Below are 22,683 nucleotides of genomic sequence, written 5' to 3'. Positions count from 1 at the left end.
ATCCGGTTACGAGGAAGAAAACATTTAATAAGTCACATATCAAAACAGTTGCTGTGAGCCCCACGGAGAGGTATCACTCCGCTCCGTCTGAATGTAGTCCCGTAACAGCAGCGCAAACGGGAGGTTGTTGGCGGAGGGATACGGTTGTGCTAGCAGGAGCAAACGACATCTCCAACGTGTGTGTGAAGACCACACATTATTCATTTTATTCCTAAAGGAAAAGCACACTGTTCACAGGCGGAATTTTAACGGAATATATAATTGTTTTGCACATTAAATGTCCGGATAAGGTAAGCGTCTGGTTGGTATACTTTTTCAATGGATGTCATCCAGAGTTATTGAAGTCTCTGAGTTAGCAGCTCGGCTAGTTAGCATAGTTAGCTCAATGCTAAGCTACAGTGTGGAGAGACTGTAGGGAAAGGTAATGGTGTATAGATTTGTTTTTATCACTCAACTTTTAGTAGTTAGAAATCAGTAAGTGACACGTCGTTGATCTTTAGCATGCTAAGCTGCAGCTGTGGTTACTGAATGTGTTTTAATTGAGTTTTGAAACTTGCTCATGAACTAAATGTATTAATGTTTTTTAAGCTCTGTTACTTCTAATAGAGTTTAAGGTCACCTATAACAACTTTGAGCTACTCCCTTTATCAGCTACTAATGAAATCTCTTTGTTGTTGAAAATAAAATATTAATACGAGCTCCTTATTGATGAAGTTGGCACTGCTAACTTTGAGATGGCCACTAGCAGAATGCTCATACAGAGCAGCTGACATATTTATGAATGAAAAAGGTTCAGATCTGTGTAGAGCTGCAACACTAAACTCGTTGAGCTTTGAATTAGGTTTTTAAAATTTGTTTTCGAAGATTTAAGCCAGAAGGAAATAATTTTAGTTTGAGATTTCCTTTTGCGTTCAAAAATAACATTGGTATAATTAGCCACATGCTCTTTGTTAGGAACCCCTGTGAAATGCTTTTATAAAGCTTATTTTGACTGATGTCCTGTTTGAATTGCAGAGTTGATTTATTAGACTGTATTAAAAAGGAGGTCTCTATAGATAATTTCCCTGTTCAGAACAACTGTACCTGGTGAATGTTTTTATAACTCACCTGTTCAAATTGGATTAATGCTTAATATTTGCATTTTTTAGAGGCATGTTTGGCCGATGGGTGCACACTGACGGAGGTGGTTCTAGCTGCTAGCTGGAGCCTCTAGTTTTTGTGCAGGTTTGTCTCACAGGTGTGTCCTTCCAGCAGGCAAGGAGATGACGACAGAGGTGGAGAGGCCAGCAGGAGGCACAGCTGACCAGGAGATGAAATGTAATGAAGAGGAGGAAGAGGTCCTGCAAGAAAAGGATGATGAAGGTTAAAAAAAACCCCAAACAAACAATTCTTTACAATGAAATGAATTCAGCATATGCAGGTTATCCTTCCATTATCTCGATTCACTTAACTAACGGCCGTGTCTAAGAATCTGTATTTATTAATGATGCTCATCAGGGAAGCGCAAAGATTGTAGAGGCTGCTGAAAAACTTTACACCCTCCTACTCTTTCTGCAGAGGTCCGAAGGACCAGCAATGATGACATTTTATTCCATGACGTAAATTAGTCTTTATATATGTAGCGTCTCATGTCCCCTTTAAATGACGAGTAAGTCTCGCACCAATTGTGATGATTAGTCCACTAACGTGGCACCACGGACGCGGCCTTCACCCAAAAGCCAAAAGCTTTGGAATTTAACATCAGTAAGGCCTTCAGATCAAATAGACCAAATACGATTGAGTCTATAGGATTTCAGTAGGAAGCTGTTAGCATTTGGATAAAGTTCAGCACCTGATAAAAGCAAAGTGACCGTAGAGTTTCCTCTTAAATTCAAATTGGCTGATTGTTGTGATCAGACAGTCAGCTGATTAAGTGTGTGTGTCGTGTTCAGGTCTGCAGGAGGACGCTGACCCCCCACCAGTCCATATCATCCCTCTCCCAGTCCAGCCTAATGCAGAGAACAGCTGCGGGCCCCTCACAGACAGCAGCGCAATGGAGGTACTGGTTGATTTTTGATTATAGATCGACTGCTGGTTGTTGATTATAGATCATCTGCAACATTTCAAACATGTGATGTGTTCAGTCTGCAGGTGCTTCTCTAAGCTTCAGGGTCAACGGTCAGCTGGTCCCCCTGCTGCCTGGAGGTCAGTCCCAAACACTTTCAAGTAGAAGTACTTCATTAATATCTTTGTTCATACTAGGGATGGACCGATCCGATATTACGTATCGGTCCGATACTGACCTAAATTACTGGATCGGATATCAGAGAGAAATAAAAGATGTAATCCGATCCATTAAATATCACACAAGCACCTCACAAGACCTGCGACACGGCGTAACTCTGCTCATAACCGCAGCACGTCGGAGCGGTATGCTCACGTGATAGAGCGGCTGTGGCATGCGGGACCTCTCGGCGCTCTGGTTGACCATTGGTAGCCTCATTACCAAACCGGCATTTCATCTCTGAGGAAGTGATCCCAGAGAGAAGAAAGCAAGCGTGTAAGTTCATCTCTGAATGTTTGTAAAGCAAACATACAGCATGCTACTTCAGTCATGAAACTGATCAATGATCAGCTGATCGTCTCTCTTGTTCGTTTTTGGCCCACTTTGCGCCAGAAAGAGGAAACCAGCGGCTGAACAACAGCAGCACGTTTAAGCTTGACTGTTGTTAGAATGTATTTAATATTACTTTCTACACCAGGATCTTTTTCTACAGCTGACGTAACTGTGCAGGGGCGGATCTAGCAAAGTTTAGCCAGGGGGCTGATAGGGCATTAACAGGGAAAAGGGGCACAAAGACATACTTTTCTTTCTTATTCTCATTTAAAATGTCGAGCTTTTAATAAATAATTATCTGAATCTTACACCCAAAGTTTTAATCTGATGTAAAATGCAGAGGTGTGGACTCGAGTCACGTGACTTGGACTCGAGTCATTAATTTTATGACTTTAGACTTGACTTGAAAAAATGTTCTAAGACTTGACTTGACTTGGACTTTTACACCAATGACCTGGGACTTGAATTGGACTTGAACCGGTTTACTTGAAGAGACTTGATATTTCACCCCAAATATAAAATTTAACACTCATATAGAAAGTGTGCACCATTAATTAAATTCATTTATTCAAACTAAACTCCATACGTATGTCTGCGTGAGCTGTAGCACAGCCAATCAAATTAACCAGATTTTTTTTTAAAAAGAAAAGAAAAAAACCCTCAAAAATGCTGCAAGGAGTTATTTTTTTCAGGTACATAAACTATGAAGTAGTCAACAAAAAACCGAAACGCAATATGCAAAACATGCAAGAAGAGAATCACAGACAGAGATGGAACAACTTCAACTTTGTCCGACAGTTGAAGTTCTGTAAAGAACAGGAGGTGGTGCTTCTCTCTTGCTACGATGAGATAGCTGACTTCATCTAACTAGCAAATGTTGTCCAGGCTACGTTGGTGATGCAGTTTTTTTTAATATGTATGATATTTTTGTCATGCGATTTTAAAGCTGGTCCTACAACCGCATCCAAGAATAACATGCAGCTTATCTCAGAACTGTCGGTGAAAATTATTCTTGGAGCTAGGTTTAATTGAGCTGCATTTTAAAGAGGTGCAATTTCACAATTTGTGTATATTTTCTAAGTTCACTATTTTGTCATGTGTTGAGAAAAACACAGATTTAAAAATTACATGGTCTAATATTTACATTTAGCATAACTGCAACATTTTTCTTTCTTTTTTTTTTTCTTTTCTTTTTTAAAGACTCGAAAGGACTTGAAATTCAAAATTTCAGACTTGTGACTTTACTCGGACTTTTACACCAGTGACTTGAGACTCGACTCTGACTTGCCTGACATTACTTGAGACTTGCAAAACAATGACTTGGTCCCACCTCTGGTAAAATGTATAGAAGTCCATTACTGTATATAGTAACTGTTAAGTCTAATATACCCTAGTAAGCTATAGTACTTTTTCCTTTGGGAACCATCTGTGCAGTCTGCAGTTCTGTTGAAGAAAGATGTTGAATCTGTTTAATTATTCTTGAAAAATAATTGATTTCTGTGCATTTTTTTTTTTTACATGTGCATTAAATTAAAGTTGATTACGTTGATTAAGCATCATGAGGTGGAGGGCGGGGGGTGGTTCGCTATTTTTTATTTTTTTTTTATTTGCTGGGAGTTTGCAGCCCTATTAGTTAGGTTGTTTAATATTTCTGGTAAGTACTCTTTAAAATACCAGAGTAGGGAGGATGTTGCAGGTTTAAGTTTATTAGATTGATCAGTTTTGCTGAACTATGAATTATTTTGGGTGCAGTGTGTTTTTTACATACAGGTATAACAGAATAGCTTTAGTGTTGTTGTTTAGTTAAACCGGAGTATGAACTTCTACAAAATGCAGCAAGATATTAAAAAACAGTTTTATTGATTAAAAAACACTATATTGGATTCATATCGGTATCGGCAGATATCCAAATTTATGATATCGGTATCGGACATAAAAAAAAACTGGTATCGTGCCATCTGTAGTTCATACAATCTGCCCTTGTGAGTCAGTCGCCGCTAAACATTGACCCTGGAGCTCTGTGTTCATGTTTGACCCTTTTGTGCCCTCCACAAAAAAAATGTGCACACACAAAATTGCCATAAAATCAGAATCAGAATACTTTATTGATCCCTGGGGGAAATTTTTTTTCTTTTTTTCCTCATACGACTATTTTCTTTTTTTTCATAAATCACTTAATGACTTGGAGACCTTTTCAAAATGATAAAACATTAAATTATTTTCACTATCTTAATCATTTAAATGCCAATTTAAACATTTGAATTAAGTATTTATTACAATAATTCACAAAAACAATTCTTTTCCTGGATAGCCTGAATATTACTTCATAGTTCATATGTTCTGTTATATTTATCTTTTGTTGTTGAAGTTTGCATAATAACTGTTTCCACTGATGACTCAGATCTTGATTAGAAAATGGTTTCAGACACACAAATCACTCTGGGGCCTCCATGGTGGTCTCACGGCTCCATCGTATAACTTGCAGTAATACAAGTGTCATGCATTGGCCTACAACAGGAAAAAGGTTGAATCCGGGCAAATAGAGTAAAAATGTCAAATATCACGACTATTCTTCAAATGGTTTTATACTGTAGTGGCAGAGAGATTAAACATGTGGTTTCAATGGAAATAAATGTGGCGTTTTTGTCCAAAAGGTGTCGAGAGGCAAAAGATTTTCTCCAAGACTCTAATCAGCAGGGCTGGGCAATCTCAGAACTCGGGGGCCGGTGTCCCTGCAGGTTTTAGATGTGTCCTCGAACCAACACAGCTGATTTAAATGGCTAAATTAGCTCCTCAACATGTCCTGAAGTTCTCCAGAGGCCTGTAATGAACTAATCGTGTGATTCAGGTGTGTTGACCCAGGGTGAGATCTAAAGCCTGCAGGGACACCGGCCCTCAAGGCCTGAGATTGCCCAGCCCTGCTCTAATCACTAGGGCTGGGTATCGTCACTGATTTCTAGAACCGATTCGATTTGAATCTGGGAAGTTTTGACTGAAACAGTCAGAAATGTTTTAATTGTGATCATTCAGTACTAATTCGTCAGGTCTGCGCTTTGTGTTTATATCTTTGTGCTCTCATTTGCTGTTTTAGCTGTTTGGTGGTTGTTGAAACAGTTTTGTGAACTTTAACCTGAGGTTCTGGCAAAATACATTTATATTTAAAAATCGATTCAGGATTTAATGAATCGATATCACTTTAAAGATAAAATCGATGTGAATTGATAAATCAATTATTGAAACCCACCCCCACTAATCACCACCGATGTCCCCCATACTATTTATTATATGGAAAATGACTGTTTTTCTGTGAGTGGTTGCCATAAATAATGAATAATTAAAAGGTCTAAACTGGCATTTCAAGGGTTGAAATCCTAAAAATGGTTTGATTGTTTTGATCAAACGGCTCATGTTGTGTGTGTCATGTGTTTCTGCGTCTATCCTGCAGGGGGCACTGCAAAGCTGAAGTTGCGCGCTCATCCTGAAGGTTCAGCCAGTGGTTTCACCACGGTCCAGATCCCTGTCACGCTGACCCTTCACAGTCCTGCAGGGATCCAGTACATCAGCACCACTGCCTCTCTGAGTGCCTCCCCTGCTCCTGCCCCCACACCCATCATCACAGGTAATCCCTCCGCCAGCAGATGTGGAGCAGTTCAGGTGTTCCTCAGGCTAACGCAGACTCTCTGTGCTCCAGGCGTGATCTGTGGTGAAGCAGCTCAGAAGGTTCTGATCGACCACAACGTGAACTTCAACCCTCCGACCGGGTTAAAGAATCAACATTCTGCTGCGGCATCACCATTCACCTCATCGCAGGCCACGCCCCCCCCAGCACCTGGCAGGACCAAAAAGCGTCCGAGCAGCAGATCTGCAGCACCGCACACACTGCTGCACAAAGGTTTGACAACTCGTCTGTGTGCTCAAGTCTGCAGAGATGATAGAGAGCAAGCCAAATACATCCCGTCGTACTTCAGTATGTAGGCGGTTTGAACTCATCGCCATGACTCTAAGCGAGACGAGACCATACAGAGTTAGAACATTTAAATTTCAGCCCCAGTTTGAATTCAGTGATGATAAAAGCTGTATCATCTGGGTAAAACTGCTCGTTTACCCCTATTTTTACTACAGATGCTTGTAAATCAAGTGAAGTCATTCTGTGTACGTACAGTAAGTAAAATCTCAGTGTTCAGCTTAATCCAACACGACCAAAGAGTTAACTAGTACTAGTTGTCAGGGTTCACTTCCTTTATTCATCATACAGTGTTCCTAGTTTGTCCTTGTTTTTGATCTTCTTTGGTTTGGTTTTTATGTTGTTAGCGGTTGTTCTTACAGAAAGGAAGCCCGTAAGAGTTTAACTCATAATAATAATAATAATAATAATAATAATGGAGTGGATTTATATAGCGCTTTTCAAGGCACCCAAAGCGCTTTACAATGCCACTATTCAGTCACTCTCACATTCACACACTGGTGGAGGCAGCTACGGTTGTAGCCACAGCTGCCCTGGGGCAGACTGACAGAAGCGAGGCTGCCATATCGCGCCATCGGCCCCTCTGGCCAACACCAGTAGGCGGTAGGGTAAAGTGTCTTGCCCAAGGACACAACGACCAGGGCAGAAAGCCCGGGGATCGAAACGGCGACCTTCCGGTTACAGATACGCTTCCCAACCCCCTGAGCCACGGTCGCCCCATGTAAAGGATCAGAACAAAAACTGTGAACAGGACTGTCTCTGGACGTAAGGAGCGCTGTTGTTCCAGTTATCCTTCCTGTTTGAACCATATTAATACATTTGAGGTTTACACTTGACTGTCAGTCCTCGAGGAGATCAGATGGACAGATGGAGAAAACGTGTTTCTAGAGATGTTGATGGATTCTCTCACAGCTGCTAGGTACGAAGTAACCAGGCGGTTGTCATGGCTACAGTTGCTGATAGAGCTTTTCTTTGGGTCTGCAGTCATTACACCCGTTTACCAGAGTTACCTGTGAATGAAGACTGCTTGAGCTCACACAGTCATCTGTACACAGAAAGGCTGAGCCAGTGCTTCCTTCTACTGCTGGCCTGTATTTCAGAAAGAGCTCATTTAAATGTATTGAAAGACTGATGCTTGATTAAGAAATGTACCTTCAGCTGGTCCAGTTTCCTACACAAAACAAACAAAACGTTGATCAATCATATTAGAAGTAGAATTAAAATCAGTGAATGGTAGTTTTTTCCTGTTATGGAACTGGATGAATGTTTTCAAAGCTCTGATGCAGCGCGCGTGATTACAGTGTCAGGCTGGACGGATTTCTCCTGCAGATGTTCTCTGGCCCCAAAACTGTGTGTCGTCTAAACCTTGAAAATAACAAATTGCTGTTTATCAAGCATCCATGTTTTTCACATTATAGTATGTCAGAGATTTACAGTTAACAAACGGTCAGGTGAATAAACAACACTGAGACACTTGATACTGATAACGTGCGGCACGGGTGAATCTCAGACAGAGAGACACAACGTACTGCAGCATTCGTTTATTTTTATAGGTTACATCGTCAATAAGCAAATATAATCACATTTCCTGTTACGCAGGTCCTGATGCTGTCTGTGTGTGTGTGTGTGTGTCACAAAGTATGTGTGTTGCAAGTCAATTTCTAAGAATAATATAATGCAAGTCAACTTCTGCGGATATGTATTTCTGTACTAGTCTCTTGCGGTAAATGTCAGTGTCACAGGGTCAGCTTCCTGTTTCTACAGAAAACTGTGTCTGGTGAAATATGTGTAACATAACATTTGAAGCATAATCGAATAAAACAATAAAAACTCCCTAACATAGTAAAAGAAAGTTCTTAACTTTAAAGTTAGGTCCTGATCACATACCTCTGAAGATTACGGTACCTGCGTCTCTCAGTCCTGTGATCTGATTGGTCAGTTGTCAGGCTGTCAGTAGACCTTTACCTGCACCGTTAGGTTACCATGGTGATTTAGTCAGCTTCATTATTGATAAAAAGCTGACACAAACCCAAAGATGACCCCTAACCCTGTGATAAGACTTCGTGATTCAGACTCGGATGAAGATGTGGACGTAGGTGAAGACACAGGTGTGAGGGAACACGGATGCTGAGGAATGAGGTTAGGACTCAGGTGAGGTGGGGGCTTCAGCTCTGAGTGCTGTTATCGTGGACTCAGGGCTGTGGTTAGGGTTCAGGTGAGGTGGACTGTGTTGTAAAGGATTCAGGTGCAGGTCTGCTAGGTTGGAATTCTGCTAAGGTGTAGACTTGGATATGTACTCAGCTGTCGTGTCCCCCCCTCAGGTGAGTTGGGTCCCGTGCGCCCCCCCGACTGCCTCGTCTGCACATCGCAGTACAAATTGATCACAGAGCTGCGAGGATTCATGTGTGTAAGTCCTGCACAGCCACCTCTTTACACCTCTACCTGTGTCATCACACAGCCTGATTAAAACCCTCTTCCCCATCTTCAGATGTGCAGCCCAGCCATCATGCAGAGTTTGAGGAACCTGAAGAGGAAGAAGAAAAGCAAACACCACAGGGGGAGCAGGGACAAAATCAGAACCCTGAAACCCAGCAGAGACTCTCAAACCAACAGTAGGGTGTCCAAAACCAGACCAGGACCCTCTGCTGTGAGTTCACACTGCTGATCAATGAGGATCTACTCCAAGAGAGTCACCCGATGAACCTTTGTCATGTGATGTGACGTCATTCTCCTTCCTGTGTGTCTCCTTAGTCTAAAGGTGTTTCTCCTTCTCAGAGGGCTCACTGGTCATCTGGTGATCTCCTGACCAGCCAGGTTAGCGCCTCCGCCTCCCTTCCGTCCCTCTGCGACCCTTCTGAGCCAGATCTGTTTGGATCCCTGCCCAGCTCGCCTCACGGCAAACTCGTGATCCTTGTGGAGGATTTTTATTATGGCTCCGCCCCCGGACAACACCCTAAGAAATGCAACCTGATGGGCGCAAAGTACAGCGAGCCATACCGCTGCATCCACTGCCCCAAGACGCTCGGCAACAACATCGAGTGAGCCTCTGGAGATTGTCTTAAACCTGCCTTCTATTAAATGAGCAGCAGGATGTGCCTCCTGTGCTTATACAAAAAGAGAATGGGCCATTCTCATGAATTCATGCTCTCCTATTGAATATAGCCTGACATGATCTCAAGTCATTAGATGTTTGGTTTGTGTCTTCAGTTGTGACTCTTTGTATATGTTGCAGGTTGATGAGTCACATGCAGCAGCATGTGTCCATGATATTTCAGTGGGACTCTGCGTTCTCGTGTCCACACTGTTCCCGTCACTTCCTGTCTGCTGGGAAGCTGCAGAGTCACGTGGAGGCCGTCCACAATCAGTGCGAGTCCAAAGGTCTGTGACAGCATAACCGGTTACCCTTTGGTTGGTTAGCGGTTACAGGATGGCCTGCTGATCCCGAGTGCTTCCCACTGTAAAAAGGATGCTTCAGGTTTGTGTGTCTGTCATGCAGTGATGGATTTGTTTCTCGTTTGCCTTGGCAGCCACGTGTAGGATCTGCGAGCTGGCATTTGAAAGTGAACCTGCTTTCCTGTGGCACATGAAGACCACCCACAAACCGGGAGAGATGCCCTACATCTGCCAGGTTCGACTCCGAGCACCAGAAAGCTGCCCTCACCTTCGTCAGTGCTCGTTGTGGCCCGAGAGTTTACGTGCCCCGCTTTCTGTCTGCAGGAGTGTGGCTTCAGGTCGTCCTTCTACTCAGATGTGTGGTTCCACTTTGAGGAGTGTCACACCAGCACCAGAAACTTTATGTGTCAATACTGCCTCAGAGTGTTGCGCCGCAACACCTGCTACCAGCAGCACTTTATCCGCCACCAGGTAGGTAACTGCTGCAGGTAATACAGCTAAAGGGTTTAACTTAGAAGAACCGCGAGAGTTGAAGTGAAGGTTAAAATGTGTTACGCAGTTAAATCAAAGGAAATCTAAAGCACAGAGAGGTTTTCTGGAACTACCATTGTTAAGATGTGTGTGTCCTACTGCACTAGTGTCCAGTGGGGGTGGGGCATGGCTACGCAGAGGCGGGAAAGGGGCAGTAGAAGTTTGGAATGTCAGGTTTTCTGTGGTTGTACGAAAGCAGGCGACCATTAAAGTAGGGGTGGGCGGTATAAACGCTATACGGTAGAAACGGTATAAATTTGGCCAGCGGTCGAGATTTTGACTATACCGCTCTAAGCTGCGCCCGTTTTGGTCAAAAGCATTGCAGCAGCTAAAAACATCATCTGCAAAATATTCCAGGCGACAGTCACAGCAAAGAGATGAAGCACTTTTGGAATATGAGGAAAGCCAAAAACTGCGCTTCCTCCACTTCTGTACCATTGATTCAGTAAAGTTGAATTCTCTCACAGCTGCTCTGTTCCCATGTTGTTGCAGTATATTAATGACTAACCTCGTATTGTGGATGGATTATCTCAGTTGAAGTTTGGTCCGTGTATAGCATCCTGCTATGCGATTGCATTTGTCCCTGACCATCAGGAACCCTCACATTAACTTTTATTGAGTGGAAAAGTGTTAGCGTTCATCCTCCAGCTTCACTGTGTTTATATTATGCTAACATAGCTGTGTAGCTAGCAATCACGTAGCACATCATTATATACCAGCTAGCCCAACTTCAGTAACCCTACAAACGTCACTGCTGTTTAGTTTCCTGTCTTCATTTATGTTGGAAGTGATAGCAGAGCTGTACGTTTGAATGTTTCAGAAATCTCTCAGTCAGAACATGCTTTAACATGTTTAGGTGGAAGCTAGCGAGCTAACTTCCTGTTAACTTCTAACTCCATTACATTTAATAATGGATGCCTGAATGTTAAACTTAATTGTTACACCTGGTAAAGCAGCAACACTCATCATTTTATTAAAGATGAAAGAATTTAGACAGTTTTTAACTCTCAGTGATGCTGCAGTGTTCGTTTGACTTTGGGACCTGAAATGGACGGAGTTTAGGACCCAGATTACTCCGTGAGGCTCCTGACTACGGCAGCCATAATGCTCCAACAATCCATCAAGCGGTGCGGCTTCGTAGCTTCGTATTTCTGTGCGCCGTGTACATAAAATCAGTTCGAGGTCAGTAAGCACAACCAGAATTCATACATAAGGCACACTGTCGATTTTTGAGAAAATTAAAGGATTTCAAGTCCTTATAGTGTGGAAAATACAATATACAGAAGAAAAGAATATATCGTTACCGCACATGCTTCAAATTATACCGTGATATGGATTTTAGGCCATATCGCCCAGCCCTACATTAAAGTTGGAGTTACTATGCCAGTTGTGTGATTATGGGACTAACACCATGATAACGTGGGTCCTTGGGTAGAGAGATTTCCAAAGGGTTGGTCTAGACTCTGAAACTCCACGTTCCAGGGTTTTTAGCCTGGAGATGTAGAGAGGAAGGAGACCAGTGAGTGAGTTAGGAGGAACACCATCGCTGTCCTTGTAGTTGATATATCCCCGTTTCTCCTGGAATATCCAAATGTTCTTCCAGACCACATAAGACCACATAGGATATAATCCCTCCAGTAGGTTCTAGGATCTCGTCCTGCAGATAAACCTCTGTAACCTTGTCTGGCTTCACAGATATGCGAGCAGGGAGCCAGGAGTCCAATTCCCTCAATGTAACGTCCCTCTTATGTGAGCACACACAGAGCCTGAAACAGGAAGCCCGGCTTAACAGAGAAAGCTGACATCCACTGGTGCGATGCCCGTTATCCCTGACTGGGGTTTTAGGTTAATGCAAAGAAAGCCTGGCTTTGTTGAACTGGACAGATACCAGCTTTTGTTTTTGGAGCTAAAGTCTGAGGTACTGAGGATTTGGAGAGGACCGAAGAGGAACGGGCTTGTTGTAAAGCAATGTATCATCTGCGCTGAGGTGGAGTTTAATTCTGTGTGTTGGTGCATGTTTGCAGAAGAAGCGCGAGTTTGGCTGCGATAAATGTCGTCTCCACTTCCTGTACATAAAAGAGCTGGTTGAGCACAGAGTTCTGTATCACAGGACGCACATCAGACCACCTCAGCTCAGCGGACTCAAACCTGGAACCAAGGTAGGAACCAATATCCTTAGATAATTACAGATAATTAATAAACACAATTAAACCCCTTAAAGATAATTAAACTCCTGCTGGAGAAGCCTCACCTTTACTGAGTATCTCTCTGTCTGCAGGTGACGGTCAGGGCGTATTCTGTAGTTGGGGAATCTGAAGGTGAAGGACCTAAGACAACTGTTGCTTCATGCAAGGTGAGCAGCATGGAAACGCTCATTGCCTGAGCTTTCAGATCCAGATCATCTGCTCTCCCATCCAAGACCATTTTTTAGTTCGTTCTTGTTTAGAGACAGAAAATCAACCAAAAGGTGGTTGGTTTGTTTAGAAACAGCTGACACGTTAACACAGACGCACTGTATGGTAAGTGCAAAGATGTTAGAATAAATCATTTGTTGCAGAAAGTGGAGAAAGCTGGAAATTAGCCACTTGTTAGCCCCAGAACCTCATCTCTGCTCTTCGTGGTTCTATTCGCTTCGAGTGACGGCCTCCAGCTCGCACTGCGGCAGGAAAGAGATTCAGCGCCTCCAATTAGGGCTGAGCGATATATTGAATATACTCGATGTATCAGGAGTTTTTCCATGTACAATGGTTGAAATGGCTTCATGGTAACAATAGAGTATAAATTGCCATGGTAACATTTGGATGTCTGCATGTTTGTTTGCTCCCCACACGCTGTGACTGCATCATTAATTCCCCCCTCCCAACCAGCTGAAGTCATCCACTGCAAAGTCTTTTAAATGTCTGTGTGCACACCAAAGAGCACGTTACATGAACCAGCTGTGACTATTATGTGTCTGTGCGAGTTATCGCAGATCGTCCCGTGCGTGGGGCTGGACGGCGCTACCGCGTTAACGAGCTAACCGCGTTAACGAGCTAACCGCGTTAACGAGCTAACCGCGTTAACGAGCTAACCGCGTTAACGAGCTAAGGCATGGATGCCGGCCAGCCCCACGCACGGGACGATCTGCGATAACTCGCTAATGGAGATTTGCCGCATTAATGCAGTTACGGCGCTAACGTCATTTTAACGAGATCAGCGCTGACAGCACTAATTTTTATATGTTCACGAAAGAGCACCTTTTAAATTTCAGTGGTTTTATTTTGTGTCATGAATTCTTGCTGGATGTCCTTTTTGATCCTTTGTTAAAGGTGTTGACCACAGACGTTCTGTGACAGAATCCTCTGTGCGCACCTGATGGTTAAAGAGCAGTTAAAATAAAAATAATATAATAAATAAATAAAATAAAATGTGTCACATCAGATATTTTAGATTCAAAGCAGAAAAAAACATTAAATGGTCGATTCGAATGAGTTAAGCAGTGAAATTTTAGACACTATATGATTGAAAATAACATTTGTCTTTGGAGGTTATTTAAACATATCGTAATGTAGCCAAAAAATATTGTGATATTAAATATCCCCTCATATCGCCCAGCCCTACCTCGAAGTCTGGGCGCCTCCTGGCTGAGGCGTTTTGCACGTCCTACCGGGGGAGGCCCCGGGGCAGACCCAGGACACCCTGGAGAGATTAAATCTCTCGGCTGGCCTTGGCGTTCCCCTGGACGAGCTGGGGGTCTGGGCTTCTCTGAGCGTCTGTGCTTAGGCTGCTGCAGAGGAAGGAAGGAAATCCTCCATGTTTTCAATGGATTCTTTTTCTCCTCTGCCTTCATTTAGCTTTCTACTGATTGTAGTTTTACCCAAAAATGCAGAAGCATATGGAGATGGGTGTATGTGTGAATAAAGTTTTTTCCCTCCTCACGTTCTTCACGTTTTCTTTTTCTGCTCCAGGTGGTGGATGTTGCTCTTCCTAAGTCTTCGCAGGAAGTTCCTCAGAGGAAACCAGTGGAAACGCTGGGATTGCTGCTGCTCAGCCTGAACCCGGACAGGTATCAGAGCTGGGGTTCCCCGGGTCCTGTGGGATGTGTGGGGAAACTTCAAAAAACAAGCATTTCTGCTGTTTAATACCTAAAATATTCTACTCGCATATGAGTTGTAAGAAGCACTTGTTTAGATAAAGATGTTGCAGAAACCCCAACAGAATTGTAGAAGAAAACTTTTTCATTAGCCACAAGTACCTGCTCGGGTCGGCTTGACTCTGTTTAAGGGTTTTCATTAGAGAGTCGCACCTTGTACCAGGTACTGCTCAGCTGAGGGTCCAAGCAATCTAAGGCAAGCCAAAATGTGACATCAAGAGACTGTGTGCCACCGATTGGCTGGTCAGTGGCGTCACTCGTTGAGTCACGAGAGCGTATCTTTCACGTGGCAGTCGAGGAAATGGTTGGATAAAAAAAACACTGTGGTCCACTCAGACTGACAGAAAGCCGTACACGAATCACCGCATTTACGTGGAAGTGCTCCACTGTTGTGACGTTAAAGTCACATACCAATGACGTCACAGGACTCCCGGCTGCAGTGCTCTAACAACCCCCCATGCACAGTATGTGGGTGTCAACTGTAGTGAAAACGTACCAACACCCAGTCGAGCAGAGTAGATTCTACATGTTATATCTCTGTGGCTCAGACTGTGCTGACAGCTTCGCCCAGCAGGGCGGCGCCACTGCACAAAACCTTTGTTGTTCAGCCTCTCTCTCACTCCCTCACTTCCTCTCAGGCTGTCTCGGCCGCTTCAGCGCTGCCTCGAGTGTCTGAACTCAGTTCCTGACCTCAGGACGCACTACCCTTCTCTGGTCCATTGCTCGCTCTGCAGGTTCATCACCTGCTGCTCCACCTCCTACGCCAACCACATGATCAAGTATGCGCCTCTAATTGGTCATTGTTTGGTCATTGTTTGTTTGTTTTCCTGAACTGTGCGACTGTTTTTGTTTTTAGTAACCATGCGACCTGCAAGAAGGTGCCGCCGTACCAAACCATCTTCCAGTCTGACCCCAAGTAACCAGACCAGCAGAATCAGATCAGTGTGATCAATTATCTACAGGTGAACAGGAATACCTGAATACCTGACCTGCTCTCGTGTGTGTTTATAGGCTGCCAGACATGTTGATGTGTGTGACATGCAAACTCTTAACCTGCAGAGGAGACCTGATGGCCAATCATCTGACAGAGAAGCCAAAGCACACCTGCATCACGTTAGCGCACACAGGTAATGTACACAGGTGAAGCGCACACTCTCAAGGTATAGTGCATGAAAAGGAAAAGGTTTTCATGTTGTGGGAGGTAAATGCATGGGTCAAAAAAACACTGCTGCCTGATTCAGATGATTATTTTGAAATGATTTAAAGTATTCTGTCAGGAACTGGTTCCATGTCCTGCACAGCTGTTCGTGATGTGACCACAAGGGGGCACCACAGCAAAATAACTCACCCTGATTGTGAGAGGGTCAGAGTGAATCAGCTCTATCAGGGATGGAGCTAAATAAAGGGCAGAACTCCATTTGAATTCAGTGGACTACGTTAATGTGAACCTGGAGTTTTAATCACGATTATCCACTCCATTTACTTTCTTACACTTACTCCACTCAGGGTTGTCTCTGGAGCCTATCACAGCTGTCACATGCCTGGAAACCTCCCCAGTCTGTTACACACCTCATGAAGCTAACTTAAGTTTTCCCTGATAGATGATAAAGATGGAATCTTCCAGATTTGACACTCTTTTCCTCTTTCAGAGAGTGGGATGACTTATGAGAATGAAACTGTATCAGAGCCGAGAGAGAGTGGAGCCGACACACAATCACAGTCTGACAGGTAGCGTGTGTGTGTATATATGAAAACATGTTGCTACAAAAGATGTTTACATTAAAATATGGCAAATTAACATCAGAAAAACCAACCACACACACTCTTTATCAAATGAATAAATTACCCCCTCGCCCCTGTGGGCGGTCCATCCTTCAAGCTCGAGTCCTCTACCAGAGGCCTGGGAGCTTGAGGGTCCTGCGCAGTATCTTAGCTGTTCCCAGGACTGTGCTCTTCTGGACAGAGATCTCCGATGTTATTCCCGGGATCTGCTGGAGCCACTCGCCTAGCTTGGGAGTCACCGCACCTAGTGCTCCGATTACCACGGGGACCACCGTCACCTTCACCCTCCACATCCTCTCGAGCTCTTCTCTGAGCCCTTGGTATTTCTCCAGCTTCTCGTGTTCCTTCTTCCTGATATTGCTGTCATTGGGAACCGCTACATCGATCACTACGGCCGTCTTCTTCTGTTTGTCTACCACCACTATGTCCGGTTGGTTAGCCACCACCATTTTGTCCGTCTGTATCTGGAAGTCCCACAGGATCTTAGCTCGGTTGTGCTCAGAGCTTGTTCCTGTGCTGCCAGTATTAGTGCCTCTGTGCTTTCAGTCTTTCAGTGCAGCCACTGGTAGGATTTCTGGATGTCCATCCGACTACACTTCTCCAGTCCGAACGACATTCCAATGTCATTGCTGTATAGCCTGGTAGTGTGGATCAGTGAATCGATGTCTCGTTCACTCTTGGCATACAGCTTGATGTCATCCATGTACAGGAGGTGGCTGACAACTGCTCCGTTCCGTAGTCGGTATCCGTAGCCAGTCTTGTTAATGATCTCACTGAGGGGGTTCAGGCCTATGCAGAACAGCAGTGGGGACAGAGCATCTCCTTGGTAGATCCCGCACTTGATGGTGACTTGTGCTATGGGCTTGGAGTTGGCCTCTAGTGTTGTACGCCACATCCCCATTGAGTTCCTGATGAAGGCTCTTAGGGTCCCATTGATCTTGTACAATTCTAGGCATTCCAGTATCCAGCTGTGGGGCATTGAGTCATAGGCCTTCTTGTAATCAATCCAGGCAGTGCACAGGTTGGTCAGTCTGGTCTTGCAGTCTCGGCTGACTGTTCTGTTTACCAGTAGCTGGTGTTTTGCGCTTCTGGTATTCTTGCCAATTCCTTTCTGTGTCCCGCTCATGTATTGACCCATGTGCCTGTTCATCTTAGCCGATATGATGCCTGACAGGAGCTTCCATGTAGTACTGAGGCAGGTTATTGGTCGGTAGTTGGAGGGGACCGGTCCCTTCTTGGGGTCCTTGGGGATCAGGACCGTCCGGCCTTCGGTTAGCCATTCCGGGTGTCTCTCGTTAACTAGCAGCTGGTTCATTTGTGCTGCCAGACGCTCGTGGAGTGCAGTCAGCTTCTTCAGCCAGTAGGCGTGAACCATGTCGGGCCCTGGTGCTGTCCAACTCTTCATACTGGAGACCCTTTCTTGGATATCTGCCACTGTGATGGTTACTGGACCCTGTTCAGGGAGGTCGCTGTGGTCTGCCCTCAGATCCTCTAGCCACTGAGCATTGCCGTTATGGGTTGCGTCCTTCTCCCATATGCTCTTCCAGTATTGTGCCATCTCCAGCCTTGGTGGTGCTGTTCTCTTATTGTTCCCTTGCCACTGAGAGTACACCTTTGCTGGTTCTGTGGAGAACAGCTTATTCTCCTGCCTTCTATCTCTCTGGTGCACCTCCTTTAAGCAGCTGGCCAAGGCTGTGAGTCTTTGCTTGGCAGTTTCCAAGGCCTCAGGTATGGACAGCTTCCTGTACTTCTTAGGCACCTCTGATAGTCAGCTAATCTCCCTCCATCGTCTCTCTCACACACACTCTCACTCACACTCTCACTCACACACACACACACACACACACACACACACACACACACACGATCAAAAGTTTTAGAACACCCTGATTTGTTATTTATTGTAATTCAAGTCAAGTGAATAGTTTGAAATGGTACAAAAATAAGTGGTGAACTGCCAGAGGTTAAAAAAACCAAACTGAAAGATGATGTGCATTTCAGAATTATACAAAAAGGCCTTTGTCAAAGATCAACATAGATTAACAGTTTAAAGCTGTTCTGCAGCAATGGAGGTGCTACTGACTCCTACAGCTGTACCGTACTGCAGAAAGTAGTGTGATGCTACAGAAATGGCAAGACAAAAGCAATAAACAATGGAAGAGAGACAGACCATCACTTATAAATGTAGGTCTGTGCTACAGAGAGACTGCGAAGGAAGTCACATTGTCAGTGAGCACAGTTTCCTTCACCATCAAAGGCTCAGAAACTGGGGCAAACTGGGTAATAGTGGCCGTAGTGAGCAAGTCTCAGTTTCTACTGTGAAGACTTCGAGGTGCAGGTTTGACAGGACGAGCTGCAGCAAGAAAGCCAGACGTCAGAATAAGACGAGGCTTGTCTGGGCCATGAAACACCACCGTTGGGCTACTGAAGACTGGAAGAAGCTTTTATGGACTAATGAATCAAATGTGAAATCTTGGGTTCATCACCCAGGATCTGTGTACGCCGTGGAGTAGGTGAAAGGACGGGTCCACAATGTGTGGCATCAGCTGTCAAACATGGAGGAGGGAGTGTGATAGTCTGGGGATGTTTGCTGGATCTGACAAAGGTGGCCACTTTGATGAGTCAAAGGTCTATTTAGGTCTTTGGTCTATAAACGGATTCTGTGATTTCTGTTTTGACTCAAATTGCTTATTTGCACTATTGATTTCAGAGTGCAATGAGACAAGTATATCTGCAAAACGATATTCAATTATTTTTGTTATTTAAAGGTTTTCATTGTTTTCCCTCATGTTTGTTTTTTAAATATTAACCCTGCAGCACGACATGTTCTGGCAGTGAGGGCGGAGCCTTCATCCCCATCCACCTCCTCCCCTCCAGCTCTACCCAGCTGTCAGTCAGACCCCTTCTTTCCTCCTTCTCCTCCCAACCCGCGATGACCATCAAGTTCCTGGGGCCCCGCTCAGTCCCTGGTCAGGTGAGAGCGACTGTGTGATTCAATCCATCCAGTTCAGTTTTATATTCAGTTTAATTTTATCACCAAATCACAACAAGCTCCTTAAATCACTTGAGATTGAAAGAGAAAGCCCCGACACTGCATTAATGCACTGATCCGTCCACTCTCTTGCTCTTCATCATCGATTGTGGACAGCTGGGATTTCGTGCAGATTCTGACCACCAGTTTGTTATGATGTTTGGGGGATTTTGATGTTCTCACAGCATAACTGGTTGGTTGCCAGCTCTCATTGCATGTGCTATCTATGGATGTTGTGGAAGATCACATGTATAACTTTACCAATGTGCACAAAGGGGGGGTTATGATGTCTTAGCATGTAGGTGGTGGGACATATGACCCGGAGGACGTCAGGACAAGGACTCGCTGTGGGAGAGAGCCATACTCTGATGATGATGAAGGTGGTGTTCTTACTTCTCAGGCTCCGGTCCCTCTGTTGCTCTCCCAGCTTTCCATCGTGCTCTCTTCTCTGTGCCACGGCGTCACAGTGGCAGCTCATCATAACTGCACGTCTCCCACCACGATCCGTTCATGGATCCGACAGCAGCAGCGCAGCCTGAGACACCGGCTGTGGAGCTGGAAGACGGAGGAGATGGCGGAGTGGGTGCTGGAGCGGTGGGAGCAGCAGCAGATTGTGACTGAGGAGTTGCTGCTCTTGGCAGCGAGGGCAGCTCTGGGAGGGGATGGCCGGCCGGAGGACTGGTACAGCTGGACCGTGGACTTCATGCTGAGACACGACCTTGGACCGCAGACCACCAACAGAAATGTGTCGAGTAGCTTCAACGACAAAAGCCGCCGCTTCATCGACATGCTCCGCTCACAGGTATCAGGCCCGACAGTTTATTGATTGAAATGCACCAACCAAACTTTGATTAGTCATTGGCATTTATCGTTCTGGTTCTCGGACTGTGCAGAGTCGGTCTCCTCACTCTCTGGGCTGCATGGACGAGCTCCCCGTCTTCATCGATTTAGACAAGTTCTCCAGCCAGAGCCCAGCTTCCTTCCAGCTGTACGGTTTGCCTGAAGACAGGCCCGTGTTTGACGTCATCATCTCTGCTCTGTCTGATGGCGGCTTCCTCCCCCCCCTGCTGTTCTTTACGGGAGCTGCACCTGATATTCCTGAAGGGTTTCCTGAGAATGTGGTGCTGGAGGCTCGAGCAGAGGGATTCACGGATCAGGACCGCCTGCGCATCTGGATTGAAAAGGTCTGACACTAGTTTGTTGTGCAAGCAGGAGCATTGGGTCACCAGAAACTGTTGCAGATGATGTGATTTCCTGCTTTTCTGCCTGCAGGTGTGGCACCCCTGTGTGGCCTCGCAGCGTAACAGCAGTTGTCTCTTGATAGCGGATGTCCATCGAGGCCACCAGACAGATGCGTTCAGGCGTGCTCTGTCATCGGTCTGCACAGACGTCATCTTCATCCCGTCAGGATGCAGCTCCCGTCTGCAGCCGCTCGACGTCTGTGTGACACGGGTGCTTAGGGACTTCCTGCAGGTAAGCTCACCTGTGCGACTCTGGCCCCGTGTCCGCCCCTCTGATGTGTCGTTGACGTGTTTGTGGTCTCGACAGACCCAGTGGATTCAGCTGGTGTCCACTGGGGGTTTGGATGGTCTGGGTCTGGATCAGCTGGCTCTGACTCTGGCCTGTTGGCTCAGTGAATTTTCTTCCACGCTCAACTCGGAGAAGCACGTCATGCACAGGTGGGAATGCCTGGATTGAGGTATAGCTGGAGGGTATTTGACATCAGCTGTATGTCATGTGACTGTGTCATGTGACTGTGTGATGGCAGTATTGCTTTTTCTTCTGCAGGTCTTTCACCTCAGTGTGTAGCCTTCAGCAGATGGACAATCAGGTGGAGATGGCAAAGATGATCACAGCTTTAACCACGGTGCTGATTCAGCCTCCGGAAACGGGAGGACCAGAGCCGGGACCAGGATCAGAGCCAGTGGAACTGTCCAAGGTAAAGGAGGAGGACAGACGGGTGGAGGAGGAGGTGGAGTGTTCTGTCAGACTGTAGTACGTCACATTTGACCAGGATACGTTTCGTGGTTTCCATGACGAACACTACAAACACACCTTTTGCCCGCACTTTGATAAGAGAGAAGCTGATCAGTATTATTGATCCTTGGCTGTACAACGGCAGGAAAAACCTCACAGTCTCATCATGTAAACGAGAGGTTGTCATGAGTAAAATCTAGTACTGACGACTTTTCTAACAACATTTTTGTTCTGTTACTTTTGCATTGAAAAGAATGATTGGGATGTTTTTGTATTGAAATAAAGAAATGCTGCTGAAGGACTGTTTAATGCTTTTATTGATCAGTAACAAAGGAGAAAACTGAAGTTGCTGCTTCTCTGGTTGGAGCAGACACGACTGCATTGTTCAGGATATTGTTGGCAGGAAGTTGTTTTCCTTTGTCTTCAGCTGTTTGAAAACAAACTTCAGTCCTATGTCTACACAGAGGTCGTGACCCAGCGCCGTGTGACACAGAACAGGAAGTCTGTTCACATCTCTGCTAATATGACATCATCCTGATTGATTTAATGTGAAATCAGCTCGAGAGGATCCAGACCAAACTCCACTCACATACTTGTCAATTTAATGTGACGCTGACCAAAATCTGTCCTGATGTAGAAACGGTACAAAGAAGCAGCACGCTGACCTCAGCAGCTGCATTAATGTCCTCGTTGTCACAATCAAATATAGAAACCATGGGAACACTACCACTTTCCCAGCATGCCCTGGAGCAAGGCAGCGACCCCCACCCCCCCAAGGGCAGTCTTGAGCTGCATCATAGGAAGGATTTGAGGATTATTTGGCCTCCACTGTCCTGTTTAAATATAGGTTTGCATTTACAAATCGACTCTGCATTCATGTTTTCCCAGTTGGGACCATTTTTCTGGTTATTCCACGACCACGCAGCAGCAACACTCTAAAACAAGAACAGACTTTCACCCTTACAAATAATGCACAGCTGTTTAATCGTCCCTCACGGACTCCAGCACAGCTCATTTGTAAACCAGGTACAGTGGAAGGATTTAGTCAGACACCAATTGTGAAAAGATGAGCGGCCTGTAACTTTCATCATAGCTATACCTCAACTATGAGAGACACGATGAGGAAAAACAAACCCAGAAAATCACATTCTCTTTTTTTTTGTTTTGTTTTTAAACCATTTATTTACAAATTATGGTGGAAAATAAGTATTCGGTCGCCTACAAACAAGCAAAATTTTTACTCTCACAGACCTGTAACATCTGTAAGAGGCTCCTCT

General features: G+C 44.9%; 1 protein-coding gene across 3 annotated transcripts; it reads left to right on the top strand.

Moving 5' to 3' along the window:
• The first annotated feature begins 126 nt into the window (after nucleotides 1-126).
• On the top strand, nucleotides 127-21,704 carry pogza (pogo transposable element derived with ZNF domain a). 3 transcript variants are annotated; one of them, XM_080296264.1, is made up of 25 exons: nucleotides 127-290; nucleotides 1,255-1,362; nucleotides 1,932-2,038; nucleotides 2,124-2,184; nucleotides 6,042-6,215; nucleotides 6,288-6,488; nucleotides 8,882-8,967; nucleotides 9,049-9,207; nucleotides 9,336-9,598; nucleotides 9,793-9,938; nucleotides 10,088-10,188; nucleotides 10,278-10,424; nucleotides 12,509-12,643; nucleotides 12,763-12,837; nucleotides 14,432-14,529; nucleotides 15,255-15,395; nucleotides 15,473-15,532; nucleotides 15,628-15,743; nucleotides 16,266-16,344; nucleotides 19,216-19,372; nucleotides 19,830-20,231; nucleotides 20,323-20,613; nucleotides 20,702-20,902; nucleotides 20,978-21,108; nucleotides 21,218-21,704. In XM_080296264.1, exons 2-25 carry the CDS (start codon nucleotides 1,263-1,265, stop codon nucleotides 21,423-21,425), a joined length of 3,639 nt encoding a protein of 1,212 aa, XP_080152390.1. In that variant the 5' UTR covers nucleotides 127-290; nucleotides 1,255-1,262; the 3' UTR covers nucleotides 21,426-21,704. The 3 variants fall into 3 exon arrangements, with proteins under 3 accessions (XP_080152390.1, XP_080152388.1, XP_080152389.1); XM_080296262.1 differs by having other exon boundaries at nucleotides 9,312-9,598; XM_080296263.1 differs by having other exon boundaries at nucleotides 141-290; nucleotides 1,252-1,362; nucleotides 9,312-9,598.
• Nucleotides 21,705-22,683: the final 979 nt, after the last annotated feature.

Source organism: Astatotilapia calliptera, chromosome 22 (assembly GCF_964374335.1).
Source record: "Astatotilapia calliptera chromosome 22, fAstCal68.1, whole genome shotgun sequence".
In the NCBI taxonomy this organism is placed as follows: Eukaryota; Metazoa; Chordata; class Actinopteri; order Cichliformes; family Cichlidae; genus Astatotilapia; species Astatotilapia calliptera.
The sequence above is the reverse complement of the archived record's forward strand: the minus strand, read 5'-3'. Positions and strand labels throughout refer to the sequence as shown.

Coding starts and splice junctions, on each gene's coding strand:
- pogza (XM_080296262.1), top strand. CDS start 1,263: ATGACGACAGAGGTGGAGAGGCCAGCAGGAGGCACAGCTGACCAGGAG. Junction 8,968..9,048: donor AGCTGCGAGGATTCATGTGT/GTAAGTCCTGCA, acceptor CCCCATCTTCAG/ATGTGCAGCCCAGCCATCAT. Junction 9,599..9,792: donor ACGCTCGGCAACAACATCGA/GTGAGCCTCTGG, acceptor TATATGTTGCAG/GTTGATGAGTCACATGCAGC.